General features: G+C 43.8%; 1 protein-coding gene and 1 long non-coding RNA gene across 2 annotated transcripts in view; both read right to left on the bottom strand.

Annotated features, from left to right (window-relative positions):
* The window catches only part of ABLIM1 (actin binding LIM protein 1), a 191,962-nt gene extending 181,198 nt beyond the window's left edge, over positions 1–10,764 (bottom strand). The window contains exon 1 of the mRNA XM_061458691.1: positions 10,678–10,764. Coding sequence (XP_061314675.1) covers positions 10,678–10,690 — 13 coding nt within the window. The 5' untranslated portion in view covers positions 10,691–10,764. The remainder of the gene's footprint in view (positions 1–10,677) is intronic.
* Positions 10,765–14,957: 4,193 nt separating this feature from the next.
* On the bottom strand, positions 14,958–15,973 carry LOC133272063 (uncharacterized). Its single transcript, XR_009744335.1, has 3 exons — positions 15,931–15,973; positions 15,618–15,780; positions 14,958–15,181 (listed from the first exon to the last, which is right to left on the bottom strand). It is a non-coding gene; the product is annotated as an uncharacterized LOC133272063 (long non-coding RNA).
* Between the last annotated feature and the right edge of the window lie 16 nt (positions 15,974–15,989).

Raw genomic sequence — 15,989 nt, 5'->3', positions numbered from 1 at the left:
GAGTCAGAATCTGTCTTAGCAACATACTGGGATCTTGCTGGACCGGCACATCTGGAGGAAGGGTTCAGCTATGGAAACTGAGCATCATAGAAAAACCATCCCAATAATATTTCAGGAAGAGGGATTGTGTGGAACAGAGCATGAATTCATCTCCTCCCTTTACTCACATGGCTGCAGTAAGCACAGGTGATTAAAGTTTCTTTATATATATATATATAAATATATATAGCAGCCTCCAAGTATGCTTATGTGTACACATACACATCTATGCACTTGCACACAATCACCAAAGGGAACTTTGCTGGGGTTACCCCTCCCCTACAATTCCACCCATTAGTTTCATCTGGCTTCTCCTGACCTACCCTCTCTCAGCCATTCCCTGGGGGAGCAGCACAACAACCTTTACTAAAAATACCTCCTGAGCATCAGAAATAGCAAGATGGTAGGGTTCTCAATCCCCCTTCAGGCACAGAATGTTTTTGCTTTTGATAAATACAGAGTGGCAACAATGGACAGGGAATAAAGTGCTTCTTCTACTACTGGTCTGTGTGCCTTGCAGAAAGGTAAAATGAGAACTCCTAGTATACACAAATGGTGTCACAAGAGGACAAAAGAAAAAGGGGAAATTGCTATTGCAAAAAGCCACAAAATCTCCCAAATCTGAATGTTTAACTCAATAAGATTTACTACCCAGAACATAAGACCTTTTATTAAAATAAGATCTTTTATTAAAGAAAACTTTAGACCTACAGTTATCTGCAACAAGCAGGGAGCCAGGCAGCAGGCAAACTCAAAGCAAAAGATTCACAGAACAACAGAATGGTTTGGGTTGGAAAGGACCTTAAGATCATACAGTTTCAACCCCCCTGCCAGGGGCAGGGATGGCTCACACTAGACCATGCCACCCAAGGCCCTGTCCAACTTGGCCTTGAAACTGCCAGGGATGAAAAAGGGGAAGGTTGACTCGTGCCCTGCTGAACTTTTGCACCACCACAAACTGTACCAAACAAGCTGAATGCCCAGTGCCATGCTGGGCTGGTGGAAGGAAGAACTAGATGTAACCCTTTCATGGCACTCCACACTATACCATGAACCTCTCAACACCCCTGCCACACAGAGTCGAAAAATCACAGAATCACAAAATCCCAGACTGCTTTGGATTGAAAGCGACCTTAAAGCTCATCCAGTTCCAGTCCCCTGCCACAGGCAGGGACACCTTCCACGAGAGCAGGTTGCCCCAAGCCCCGTCAAACCTGGCCTTGAACACTGCCAGGGATGAGGCAATAATCTCCTGCATTACCTAGGGACCTAGTTCATGTTGTATCTAGATTAAAAAATACATTAAAGATTCTAAAACCAAACTGCATTTGAGTCCAAGTTTTCACCATTTCCTTATCAAATGTATTATGGGCAAAAATTCTGAAGTACCAAAGAAATTACACAAGTGTGAGCTCTGTTGACCAATACAGTTCTGGAAGTTTCAAAAATCCCAATTCATGATGAAAAAAATTGCCACTGTCCAGCTGCAGGTCTAAAGGAAAAACATCACAAGTGATGTTTCCTATATAAACATACATCATGTTGCAATCCTGGAAGGAAATATGGTATCCTTGTGGCAACTATAATAGTCATAGACATTAGCCATTTAAATATTTAAATTTTAAATGATGTTTTCAGACATACAGGAAGCAAGATAACGTCACCAGAATGGTGTTGCAAATCAATCATATTATATATGAACACTATCAGTTAACCAGAGCCTCTTTCTCTGCTACACCAGACTCCAACTGTGCACTGCACATCTAAGTACACAACACGTTTTTACCATTCATCTCAAGTATGAAAACATCTGGCAACAGAAAATAGGAAAAAAAATATTTATAGACATTTTTGGACAGAGATTACTTCAGGTCAAGTCAGAAAGCATCCCTAAGCTCCAATCATCAAGTACTTTTACCAGTTACTTTGGATTTAGCTAGCGTTACTAAGAGAGAAGTACGACATAGGCTTTTTATAGCAGCTGCCAATTCAACAGTGATCAAAGTTTTATTATTCTTCCTTAGATCAAAGTCTGGACTGGATAATTTTGGGGATTATCTCCAGCTCATAAAGTAGAATAAACAGTTTGGGATAACCACATGATTATATAATATTGCCTTCTTGAAGTAAGTTTTGTTCTTATTTACATACTCCACAGGTTTTTAATGGATTGTCTGATGATCATTTAATTGGTTTATTGGCTCTTTAGGACAATAAAAGAGAGAATTATGCAACTATTGTAATCCTGTCTCACGTATGTACATTCATATGCAGAGGATATTCATAAGAACAGGTGAAACTAAGATTAAAAAAGTAAAACTGGGCACAATTCTAGTGCAAGTTAATAGGTGTCACAGCTCTGCTTATTATAAACCACTCTAGACATCTGCAGATGGCCTTTTGTGGAGCAGAGTCATTCACACGCACCTCAGCACAGCCTGGTCATGCATGTACACACCTTTCCAACACTAATGAAGAAAAGCCTTGACAGAGAATATTACTGTATTTACATTATGTTGACTTTCATTAATAGGCAAAGAATATCACTTCATGGACAATATTCTACACAATTCCTTTTGCAACTAAACCTAATTGTAAAGGTGCTTTGATTGTGCTTCACTCAGATATGCTTTTATTCAAGAAAGAAAGGCTTTTCTCCTTTTGGTTTCATTCTGAGAAAATCACTGAGTTCCACATTGTCTATTGACCATAGGCTCAACTATATTCCTGTTCCACTGAACAAAGTATTTAGTATTATCTGCAGTGAGAAAGCAAGTCCAGAACCTATATGCTCTTTTATAACCTGTTCTATGAAGTCCATTCATCTTACACAGTCCTTACTGTAGTCAGCTCTTCCACAAATGTTGATTAGAGAAGTAGCAACCTAGGACACCAGAGAAAGCCAGTACTTTGGCATAAACAGGTTTGCATTTTCTGTATGTAGGTTCACAGAGTTAGAGCTGGAACATGTTCAGAGCTGCTATTACACTCTCTTAGCTATGTTCCTTTATTATTGACTAGGTTTCATCTCTTATCTAACCTGGTTCTCTCTCAGACTTTCTAATGACCAAAAATAAACCAATGGCTTTCATCACTAGTTTAAAGGAAACTGTAATCTGACCACCAGTTTTGCTGACTTCTCTGTTGATCAAAGATACCTCATGCAAGCCTGATGAGATAGAAACAACATCAGCTTTAAATAACAGTAATTAAAGCAGAATCCTTCCCTTGAGTGAAATCCTGCAGTCCTTACTGAGATAAGAGTTACTTTAGAGGAAACAGTAGTTAAAATAAGAGCATATTAGAAATGATTGAGGTTCCAGGGAGTGAAAAGGGAATGATAAACACTAAACACTAAACTTACAGAAACTGTTTCAGCTTCACACTTTGGATTTAAATGTGTCTCTCTCTTGTTTTGTCATTTAGAAACAGAGTAAAATATTTCTATTAGTAAGGAAGCAGTAAACCAGTTCTTATCATGCCATCCTTGTAAAGTCCACTGTGGTAAGACCACTCACTTCTCTGACCTGTCTCCAACAGGCTCACTGCTAAGCACCAGGCCAGTAAGTTACCACGAAAAATGTCTATGAACATGAAATAGAAAAAGATGTCACTGGCTTCATCAGTGAACAGCAACACATACTGCACTTTACAGCCTGCTCCAAAAAGAGCTAAACAAAGTCTAAAGGCTTCAGGGAGCCAGAACCTCCCAATACGCTGGCTGGCTTGGACTGGTTTCTTTGCACTACCCTCTAAGCTGAAACTGCATATATTCCACACGGGAAAAATAGTACGTTTTGCCTCACCTTTGAGAACATTGTCTTCTGGGTGTTTCCTATGTCATGCTTCTGTTCAGAGCACCCCTCAGTCCCAGCTGCATGGAGCTGGGAACCTCTCACTGTGATCCTACCAGCACAGCAGGAAAACCCCAGCACCTCCTCTTTGGAGGCAAAGCACATACTGGTGCCACAGACACTCTGGCTCATCACGCTTCTCTACACATCAGTCTTTTGTACATTGATGACAACAGATCCTCCTTCCATTTCACAATGTAAAGCTCAGATGGACAGATTTATAGTTTTCCTCAAACATAAAAGTGCATGCAATCTTTTCTAGTCACAGGGAAGTAACTCCAAGCTAGCCACAAGAAACTGTTCAAAACAGCACAGAAGTCAATCCAGGCTATAAAATCCACCGAAGAAATAGGGCAGGTACTCAGACAGGTAGCTCATATTCGGCTCTCACTAAAGCTCTACATAGTTAGCTCCACATTGAGTTTAAGTCTAATATAAATGTGTGCATGTAAACAGGAGGCACTGCATGGTGGACATGGCCATTTTTCATGGTTTACATGGAGCAGAGCCATGAAAGTGCTGATTCTGGCTTACAAATGGGAAAAGGTCAATATAAGACAACTCTATCGAAGGTGTACACTGCTGAAGCATGTCTGGTCAAACCTTGTTTACAAATTAAGGATTTCCCTATGTAACATATGGGACTGGTAAAAACACTGAGTGCAATGCGCAGTAACGTTTGCAGGACTGGGAGTCTTATTTGGGTTTGAGCTTCTAAAACTGAAGTTCTTTCTGAAAACATGCCACAGCAAGGGCTGAGCATTTAAGAAAATGTGTGTCTCAGTGATTTTTCTCTGCTACGACTGTATAATATCTGGGAATTTTCTTTGGGTTTTAATGAAGAAAAAGAAAGGAGGTTGTAGTGAAGTGGGGGTCAGTTTCTTCTCCCAGGTAACAAGCGATAGGGTTTAGATTGGATATTAAGAACAATTTCTTCACCAAAAGGGTGATGAGGCATTGGAACAGTGTTGGAATCATGGTCCTTGGAAGTGTTCACAAACCATGTAGATGAGGCCCTCAGTGACACGGTTTAATGGTTGTCTTGGCAGTGCTGGGGTAACAGTTGGACTGGATGATCTTAAAGGTCTTTTCCAACCTAGCTGATTCTATGATTCTAAGAACAGCATCTAAATATGAAGACATTGTAGCCTAAAGAGTATGTAATAAAAAAGCTATGGGCTACTTGCTGATCTCAGAACTTAGAGATCCAAGTCTGCTTTGCACTGCCTTTATGCTGCAAAACTAAGCAATACTACACCAGTCACATGAACTATCATGTGTGGTTTTTGTCTTCAGTTACTAACAGGTTAGATTAAAAATAATTCAAAATATTCAACTCAAACCTATTAAAAGAGGGGAGAAAAAAAAAAAAAAAAAAGACAGAAATCCCCAAAAGACTGTTTTCAGAGACTGCAAAACACATGAGGCTCTGGTGTTCTTCACTCAAAGCAATTGTGCTGGCTTTTCAATCCATAAGCTGATGCTTATTTTCCTTCTGTGCAATTCCTTTCAAAGCCATGCATCTAAAATAGATTCTACCTCATTGTTCCAATTTCCTCTTGTTGTTGCCATTAGTCTATGCAATTCTTTCCATGCATTCAGGACTAATTTTCATTAATCACAACATTTAAACAGCACAGACTGAGCTTTGTTGAGGGAAAAACAAAAGATGGGAGAAGAGGTAAAACTTAAACAGGAGCAGCTTAAAAGATACTACTGCTTAAGTCAGTAAGATATTCCTTCTCCCCATCAAAAGAGAAGCTCTACCAGGCCTAACGATTCAGCTGAAGCTACTGATTCTCATGTACAGGTAAGTACATCTTGCAGTGACAATCCAGGTGCTGATTATGAGCCACTAAGTTGAGGTTCAAGCCCTAAAACTAGTAACTAGAGGAAAAAATAAAAGTTATTATATATGTATTTGGAAGAAATAAATGGAAAATGCAGCTAGGATTAAGTAACAGTATGAAATTAGTACAGAAGAAATTCAGGACAAAAGCTGTGGAGAGAAAAACCTTCAGAGCCAGTTCCAAATCCTGCACAGCACAGGTATTCCAAGTGGGAAACAGCTGTGTCGGCATGACCACACACACAGCTCTGCCTCAGGTAACACTGCAGAGCACTGAGCCCTGCCAGGAACGTGCTCCTTTGGGCTACGGAGCGTTATCCCAAGGAAAAGGGTGGAAATCACTAGGACTGTAAGCAGTGAAGCTGTAATAATTAACTACTCTGAGCATGCTCAAATTCTCTGTTTCTAATATTAAGGAAATACCCAGCCAGCTCTCCCTGCCCCATTCTCCATGTTGCTTGCCCTGAGAGCATTCAGTGATAGCCACCTACTGGTCACACCACAAATTAGGGACATTATCATGTATCTGAAAGAAATACCTCTGTAGAAAAACACAGCAACAGTTTTCAGAAAGCATATGGCAGACAATATCGTACTCTCTTAAGTGGCTGCTTCCTCTGGATAGGAGCTTTATTACTGTGAAAATCACAGCCCATAATAAAACACTGACCAGAATCTCCCAGCAGCAAGTTTTTAAACCAGTCAGCAGAGACTTCAATTAGAACCATTGCTGCCAGCAAGAGCAGCCATGTCTACAGCTCTCTGAGGAGGATAAGGTTTGGAAATGAAAAAGGTTATTGGTGGAATACGTAGGAACTCAAGGTTCAGTATTTAAATTTCTCAGTGAGAAATCTGCGACTTCTTCACAAAAAAAAAAGTTAGTTCATAACTGGGAGACGGATCAAGCAAACAGTGTGCACAGTGGGGATGGAGAAAGAGCTGTCACTAGAAAAAAGCATAATTAGCTGAAGTTTTATCACCTTCTGTTGGAAATCTATTATCAATGTGTGTAAGAACAAATGAGGAGCCTGAGAAGAGGCCAAGGCAGTGGAAATTCCCCTGTTCTGACCCGGCTTTGAGATTCAGGAAAAAGAAAAAAAATATTTCAGTTCTTGTCTCACCTGTGAACTGAGGACAAAAACCTCACTCACACCACTGTTACAATGATTTGTCTATCTAAAATGAGAAGTGTTTGATCTACATTGGTGAGAAAATCAAATAGGAAAAGACAAGGATTGTAGTATATAATAAATCCTTAAACTAAACAAGCCTACTACTTCAACTACGGAGTAAGCTAAAAATGCAATTACCTTCTCCGCAATACCCACATTAGCAGCATCAGAGTAGCACAGTGCAACCTGTTAATATTAGACAGTGATAGTATTTCTTTAACACTGGCCTTGTCAAAATTCAGCTATGGCACAAAAAAAAAGGCTGAAAAGACACTAGTGTTGATAAACCTATTTTATATGCCTTTGTTTTCCTGAAGGAGTTGTCTACTGACCTAAATACAGCTCATGCTAATTCTTTCAACATTTAGACAAAAATATTTGGCAAAGATCTTTGTATTTGACCATATCAAATACTCCCATTTGTGCCTGTTTGCTCTAACGTAACTGCAGATTATAACAGTTAAAAATAGCCATTTTTCCATTAACTTAGGCCTTCCTGATAACAAGCAGTTTTGACAGTTTTTAAGCAGTTTGAGACAACATGCACAAGTAGGTCACAGTTATACTTGGCTTTAGAAAAATGTCTTTCATCCAGAGAATTTACAGCTCTTTGCAAACAAGCCCTTAGGTAAGCTACAATCTACAAGGCTTCCTCCAACACCCAAATTCAGTCATGTATGAGTCCTAACAGCAAGTACTAAACAACAGCTTAAAGTAGAAGCTGAAGCCCTTCACAAACTGCAAAACTGAAAAGCCCAACTGACGTCAATGGCAGCTCTCCCCTGATCCCAACAGGCTGCAGAGCAGGTCGTGAGAGTGCCCTGGGAAGGACTCCAACTTGAAAGGGAAGTGAAAAGGGATTTTCAAAGCTCATCTCAGCTCCCAGTTCACCCGATTTCCAAGACGGTTATTTGCTCAAGCTGCTGGGAATACTCGTCTGTGCTGCTTCACCTGGCATTTGGTCAGAACATCTGCTGGAGCTCTACTATGAGGACAGCAGCAGAAGGATGTTAAGAGACCTTATGCTTTCTTTTCGTGACAGCAAGACATGAGGGCCAGGTGTGAGAGACTGCAACAGCCTAGTCTGTGAAGGGTGCAAGAAAATAATGTTTCAGAAAATTCATCTGAAAGCACAGGTGGAAAAGTTAGCTACCATTATTTCCATTGTGCAAGTAGGGAAGCATACAACTCTTCATCCAGAGTACCATTTCAGGCAATCTTGCATGGATTTGTTTTATTAGTTACACTTTCTGTATTACTTACAATCACTTATAATGTCAATGACTATATGTTGTTTCAGGAACTAGAGAGAAGAGTAAAAAGGAACAGTTCCAAAAGTACAGAGGAACCGCTGGATTTCAGGAGTTTCTTCTGTCATGCACTGCAGTCAGTTCACTAGAGCATGCTGCCTCCTGGAGCAAAAGAGATGAATAGAGAGCTGCACAGATTGAACACGGATAACACCATGATGTTTTTTGCTATCCCTGGAATATCTCCTACAGTTTAGTAATAAAAATGGCACAGGTGAACGTTTAACTCCTTTGCTATTCTTGCAATGCTTGATATATAATCAGCAAGCAGACAGCTCCACATGCCTGATGCATTCAGAATAACAATGATCACCTTTTGGACAGCTAACACAACATAAAATATTAACAATCAATATTTGCTGAGCTTGCAAACCCCAATGATAGTATGCTTTTAATGAGACTGCATATGCATGAGGTAATGTGCAGTGTGCCTTCATGAAGCAAAGGGGCCCTATATAACATTTAAACAAAGCCCTGATCCCTTAAAGACTCACTTCTTATTTGAGCTACATTCTCATGAGTAACCTCATTAAGACCCATCATACCACATCAGTGTGCCAAAGTAAGTTCGTATGTATGATTTTAAGAGCAGTGGTATTTAAAATGGCCAATAGCAACAGTGGTCTATACTGCTTTACACACAAACAGCCTTTGATCAGTACCAAATAACTCTATTTACTGGCACAGACAAACTTATTTTCCAACTAAGTCCATTTGTTAAAATTGAAAAGCAGATATGGAAAGAGATTAATATCTTAATCTCTTTTATGAATCTTATTCACTACTTCCCCAAAGTCCTATGGACTGTCTCTCCAATTAATTACTGTGAATAAACTAGATGGCACAGGAGAGGCTGAGAAAGAATTCACCCTTCTTCTCCAGGCAGCTCTCCAGCAGAATCAAGCAGGCATCAAACATCATGTGCTGTGCAGATGAATAGGAAAGAGGGATGGTGGGGAGGAGGAAAAGGAAATATGGCCAGTGGAAATATTCCCTGGCTTTCCATTCTGTATGGTTCACTTTTGGGGGAGTCATCTGCAGAGCTGAAATTGAATAGTTCTTCCGTCAATTTCCCAAATCCAGATACCCCTTTTAAGACAATAAATCTGATCTATGTTATGAAGCTTTGCTGGGTTTTCCCCACTAATGCAGCCTTAGCATGGTGCCGATGCTCATACACTTAGTGTTCTTCCAGAAATGGATTCTTTGGAGACTGATATAGTCCATTTCTTCCTAAAGCAAGAATTCTACTCTGTCACAGAGAGTTATGCTGCTCTAACACTATTTATTATTTATATCTAAAATGGGCGTGATGCCTTAGGAATATGGTCGTAACCACAAAACACTGACAACCTTTCAGAAGCTACATGATGCCTCCCATGTGCATGAAGCTCATTTGGACATCAACGGGAACCCAAGCTAATGAAAAAGCTTGCCCATTCTGAGCAGTATTTAACGTATCAAGATGCAGAGAAATAAAGGGATGAACAAATAAAATGTATCCCTACATGCAGGGGGTTGTTAATTTTTAATACATAATTTTGACAAAGTTTTTTTTTCAGTTCAGAGGGAAGTGGGGAGTGGTTTTACCTGTCATTACTGTGCAGATAATCTTTCCTCAGGAGATGCTCACCAGTATTTCTGCTCTGACAACGTTCAGAAAATGCTTAACTTTATGTCTCCAGCACTCTAACTGATAGTAATTATAATAGAAACACTAAAGCACCAGTCTTTGGACCACGCCTGCCTCAGTTTCTCACACTGGAAGCAGATGTTTGAGACAAGGCAGGGTCTGCAGTGGATGAGGCTGAGCTGTTCACCTCCAGCCCAGAATCACCAAACACAGCCCGAATCTCTGCACAAACGCATGCAAAGGACAAAGGCTATTCGAGCTGAGGCCATTATTAAAACAAACGCAAATTCGCAGTAAAACTTCAAAGTGTTCATTTCAAGCCAGAACCAAACGTCCACCAGAGGTATAATCTGAGCACTGGATTAATCACCACACCCTGACAGCAGCACTCGCGTTACAAGCTCCAGGACGAGCCCGATGCCTCCCCGCGCTCGGCAGACACATCAGAACCAGCTCCTCAGCACCACCAAACACCGAGCCCTGACCCTAAGCCCACCCTCACCACCATATTCCCTCCTCTGCAGACACACACGCTCCATCACCGCTCGAAAGGCAGCAAGCCACCGCCCGCGGGCGCTGGGTGAAGGCGAAGCGGGGTCCGCAAGCCTCACGCTCGGGTGCCCGACCCCTCAGGATGCTCTGCGGTGGGGTGCCCCGCTCCGACCCGCACAACGGGACCAGCAAAATCTCTTCGCCTCCCCCCCGCTCCCCGCTCCGAAATCGCCCGCGCAACCTCCGCTCCGGCGCAGCGTGCGGGCAATGCACCATGGAAAGGCGCAAGGTCAGCGCAGCCGCTCGCAGCGCCGCGGCAGAGACCCACCTCTGGCAGACATGGCTCAGCCGGGCGCGGAGCCTCCGGGCTGCGGCGGCCGGTGCGGGGGGCGGCGGCGGCGGCGCTGGGCCGGGCCGGGCCGGGCCGGGCGGGTCCCGCCGCCGGCGCGCTCCCTCCTCCTGCCCGCCCGCCGCGGTGCGGGGCGGCGCCGGGGCCTCCCTGCGGTTCGTGTGGGGAGCGGAGGGGAGGCGGGACCGCGCTGGGCAGGGAGCGGGGCCGCGTTCCCCCCCGCACGGCGGTGCGCTGCGGGAGAGACACAGCGGCTGCAATAGCAGCGCTGGGAGCAAGCAGCGCTGGTCCCTCTGCTCCCGCGAGCGCTGGGTGGCCGAGTCTTCCAACGCAGGCACCGAAAGCGCTGCTCGACATCGAGTCAGCTCGGTTGTGGCCTGACACGGGTCTGCGGCACAACGTGAGATTCACCCTCCGAGCTCTGCACCTGCATATCTGTATGTAAATAGTATAATAAACATTATAGCAACGCTGCCTGCAAAACGATGTTGGCATTAACATACTGCAAAGGGCACTCTGCTGCCTCCTGGCACCTCAAGCAGCCAACTAGAGAGCGCCGAGGAACAAGATCAGTATCTAGTGACCACCCCTCCCCAAGGTAGCCTGGCCTCGGGTCTAATAACACCAAGTAGTCCCAAGCCATACTCAAAAGAAAAGCCCTGTGTCACCGGTTTATTAGATGCTGGCAAGAATTAAGCAAAACACAGTCTAGTTTGTCAAGAATAGCAGGTTAGATGACCACATCAGAATAATGAAATTGAAACATAAGCACAGACTCCTATTGATTTCAGAATGGGCAACCGTGAACCAAAGAAAAGCATGATCTGTCATGCTCAGTGAGGAGCCAGCACGTAAACTAAATGACGGGAGAGGCTGAATCACACTGCTCCACTGTGCTCTACCATACATTAGTTGTCTTCATACAAGCAAGAAGCCTACACAATTTTTCCATTAAAGAAACTCCAAACAATTACGAAAACCTTTATATCTAAGAGAGGCAGTGAAGAAGTCATCACAGTGTGTCCATCAGCAGAAATGGACACTAAGAACAGACATAACCCACATTCCCACTGTTGGAAAACACAGCCCAGCCAGTGCTTTGGCTCCATCACAGTAACTGTCAGGCAATGCTTCCTCATCACACCAACCAAGTTGGGAGTGCACATGTGTAAAGCATGTGCACTTCCATGCACAAGCATGGAAGCAGCAGCAGAACAGTCAGCATACACAACCCTTCTCATTGGGTGATAGAGGCACAAAACCTGAATCTGCTTGTCTCAGTCTGGGTTCATTCTCATATACAGCAGTGACTTCTAGTCATACCCAGCACTATTTGCAGTGTCCCCACACCTCAGTTCAACCATACTCCTTATGTCATTCTGTTGTCTTGCCCACTGCAAATGTTCCTGAGCCCTGCAGCAGGAATTAAATACATCTATTCTTCTCCTTCCAAAGTCCTATGCCATTATTATGGGTGAAAAACAGTTCCTTTCCCTGTCTCCTTTTCTGAAATGAGCAGAACTTTCCACTTGGAAGCAACTCAAGTTTTCCTTCTTGTGCAAAAGAGCTGAGGTTTTCCTCAGTCAATGTAGTATGACAGCATTTTGTATTTTTGAGTAATTTCCTAGGCACTTCCTTCGGTGAGTTTCTGACTAGCACTATCAAGGGTTCACCTGTGTGATACTTAATAGATGGCTTTAAAAAGAAGGTTCAGGAACACACAGAAATTAGCTTTTTAATGAAGAATTTCCTTTCTTTATACTGCTAGGAAGTAGGAAGGGAAAGGCATTTGTAACTTGGGTTTCTATAGAACACAGAGTTTATTCCATTCACCATATAAAGTCTCCAAGGAAGGGAATGCTAAAATGGATCAGATACAGTACTCATTTATTAAAAGGAGCTTTTTAGCTGGGTTTCTGGAGGAACTGAGGCCAATAAAGTTTTATTTTCCTGTCTGTCCATCAACTCCCCACCAAGATTTTAACATTTGGATATGGAGAATTTCCATTCAGGTTAACTAAAAGGTGTAATTCAGAAAGAGTTCTACATCCCTATGAGCTTTGTAGCAATTAGCACTTAAGAAGAAGATATAAAATGAAGGAGAAAAGCTGCAGTGGCAGCTCAATGGTTACCAGTTCTGGAGGTCATGTCTTCATTAGCCACAAGTACCAGCCAAGCAATCTGCATGCGTATAGCTGAATCAGCTCCTGTAGCTGCTGTCCCAGATCCTGACAGTCTCTATGGAATATGGAAGGAAGCTGAAGAGGACGGGAAAGGGAGGTACAGAGAAGAAGTAAGACACCATTATTCCTATTTTACAAATGAAGACCTCAGGTACTTAAATAAGAGATGTTGAGTCAGAGAAGCTGGACAAGCCAATCCAGGAGTTCACTGCTGCTTCTAAAGGCATGCTCACATACTCACCTATGTGCGCCCTCTTGTCTTACTCCAACGCATCTGCTCCTGCTTCCCTCACTGCAGCACCATCACTACCGGTCTGATTCTCAGAGAACTACCTTAGCTCATTAGTTAGCAAAGAAGTCACATGGAAAAGATGAGGGGTAATGAGCACAACATATTCCTGGTGAGATTCCAACTTGACAAGAAGAGGTTTTGCAATGAGAAAAATCAGCCATTGAAATAACCTCCCCAGGAAAGTGGTGGATTCCCCAACACTGGACATGTTTAAGATTTGACTGGTCAGGGTGCTGGGATATCTGCTTTGCCCAGAAATATTGGTCCAGATGATCCTTGAGGTCCCTTCCAACCTAGTATTCCATGATTCTATGAATTGTTCACTTTCTTGCACTGGGTTCATTTTCTGCCAGGTAAGGATACAGGAGGATAGAGAAAGGAACAAATGGCTCAGATAAACACTGGAGCTGACAGAAAGTGATGCAGAACTACACAGCCAGGAAGGGGTGAGGAGGAACCATTAGAGGGAAAAGCGATGATCCTTTTGAGCAGCAGCAAGCTGTGGAGTGATTTGATTGACTGAGACATTTCCTGACTACTTTAGAAGTCCATTAAGGAGCAATGATTGACATTGCTGTATTTCAGGCATCTACCTGAGGCTTCTGAATTAGTCAGCTGGGAAAGAGGATCCCACCTCCTACATTTTCCTACTGACTGTACAGACAGCCTAGGCTTCTAACTCAAATTAGTATAAAAAGATCCACTAAGGTCAACATGTTGACTTTAAGAGATACAAACAGGCACCTCGGGATTTTTCAGAGATTCCCAAACAGCTTAATGTATTTCACGAAACAACAGCTGTTTTCAAATCCCCTGTTAGTATTTTCAGATGCCTAAAAATGCCCTTTAGGAGCTAAATATGGTGTCCAAGAGACAGAGAAAATCTATGTCAAGAGCAAAGAATAGAACCTGCATCTTCAAAGAAAAGTATCCTGAATAACGGACTGTATTCCCTGTGCAGCATACCTCGATGTCACTCCTCCCCTTTGTGAATATTTTGAAGAAAAGCCAGTTTTCCTTCCACTAAGTAAACTGGGTTTAGACAAGGGCTAAATGTGCAAACAAACCCACAGAGACTTAATTCAACAAAACCATCCAGTACATTGTCAAAAAGGCAAACCCAAAACCCTGCATGCAGAAGCCAAAGCCACTTGGCAAACAAGTCTCAGTAGAAAAAGGCTCCGTTCGTGTCAGTGTCTCTGCAGTGAGACATGTGATGAGCATCAGCGGAGAGACAAAGATGAAGCACAACTGTCAGACCAGACAGACGGTATTTGGGAGCCTATGTCGGCAGAGCTGCTCCACCAACTCTGCCAAGACCTGAGATTCTGCTTTTCCTCACCTTCAGCTTGCAGATGGAAGCAAGTTACTCCCCACAGTGAGCCAGGAGGATCCACTCTGTCTCCTCCTCTTAGGAGCAACACTGCCCATGGCAGCAGATACACGGGCAAGCACTTAGAGGACCCACTGGCTGCAGAGAAGTTTTCTCAGGTCGCAGTTTAAAGGTCTCCAATAAGAATTTAATTCAACAAACCAGTTACTGCGTAGTAAATCCCCCGAGAACTACATACATGTCTTGATTGCTGCTGAACCTCAGTAAACGAGTCCTTAATCATCAGTTGGCAATTAATTATCAAACAAGAACTAATTGCAACAGATAGGTAGCCGCTTAGATTGAAGTCAGTAGTTTTACGCTAATTAAATAGAGAGGTCCATGAATTACACAAATATGTTCCAACCAACATACAGGCAGAGACGAGCACTGGGGTGGTAGGGAGAAAGAGTTATTATTTATTGGCCCAAGAAAGCACCCACAACAAGTGTAGGCTGCAGCATGACATCCTCAGCGCAGCTCCCTTGGGCCTGGCGCTGGCAGCAGAGCGCTACTCCTCCACACGTGGGGTGAGGCAGGAGAAACGGAAAGCCTTGCGCAGAGACCTCAGCACTCTCCTGAAGCGGTTCAGTCGTCGCCGTGGGGCCGCTCCTGGGTCTGGAAGAGTGGCAATGCCTGTGGGGGAAGAAGAGCTGTAGGTGAGGGACTTCCTTTGGCAACGCATTCCAGTGCCTCACCACCCTTACAGTAAAGAACATCCTCCTTAAATCCAATCTAAACTTCCCCTGTTTAAGTTTTAACCCGTTACCCCTTCTCCTATCACTACAGTCCCTAACGAAGAGTCCCTCCCCAACATCCCTATAGGCCCCCTTCAGATACTGGAAGGCTGCTATGAGGTCTCCACGCAGCCTTCTCTTCTCCAGGCTGAACAGCCCCAGCCTTCTCAACCTGCCTTCATACAGGAGGTGCCCCAACCCCCTGATCATCCTCGTGGCGCTTTCCACCAAAGGCTTGCAGCCCTCAGCCCGTGGAGGGGAGGCTGGGACACACCCGAACCCATGCACACACTGCTGCCGGCCTGGCCTGGGTGCCACCCAACTCGGGGAAGTACCTGGCTGGTTCTCGCTGTCCTGAACTACAGCAGGCGACATTGATGGTAATTCCACATGCAAGCTTTGTGCCACGTCTGGCTCTTCCACCTGCTGCTGCCTTGTTTCCTGGATGACAGCCACAGCCTTGCCCAGGTGTTTCCTCAGAAAGCGTCTGATCCTACCCTGCAGGGTAGCAAAAGCACAGGCAGGGGATGGGGGCAATGTCAGTGGGATGACACAGGGAGCACCGGAAACAGCCTTGTCACAAACCCCCTGGGAGCTGCCGTCCAAGGCCTTGGGATCCCCGGTGCCAACCACACACGCCTCACTCACCTGGCGCCGAGAGTCCCGAGACAAGGGAGAAGCTGCTGCATCTGCTCCTGGAGGAACGT

The sequence above is a fragment of the Pezoporus flaviventris genome, unplaced genomic scaffold, assembly GCF_033815535.1.
Source record: "Pezoporus flaviventris isolate CSIRO_AGI_PZ_B2104156 unplaced genomic scaffold, CSIRO_AGI_Pfla_v1 ptg000029l, whole genome shotgun sequence".
In the NCBI taxonomy this organism is placed as follows: Eukaryota; Metazoa; Chordata; class Aves; order Psittaciformes; family Psittacidae; genus Pezoporus; species Pezoporus flaviventris.
This window is presented reverse-complemented; position numbering and strand designations above follow the sequence as displayed.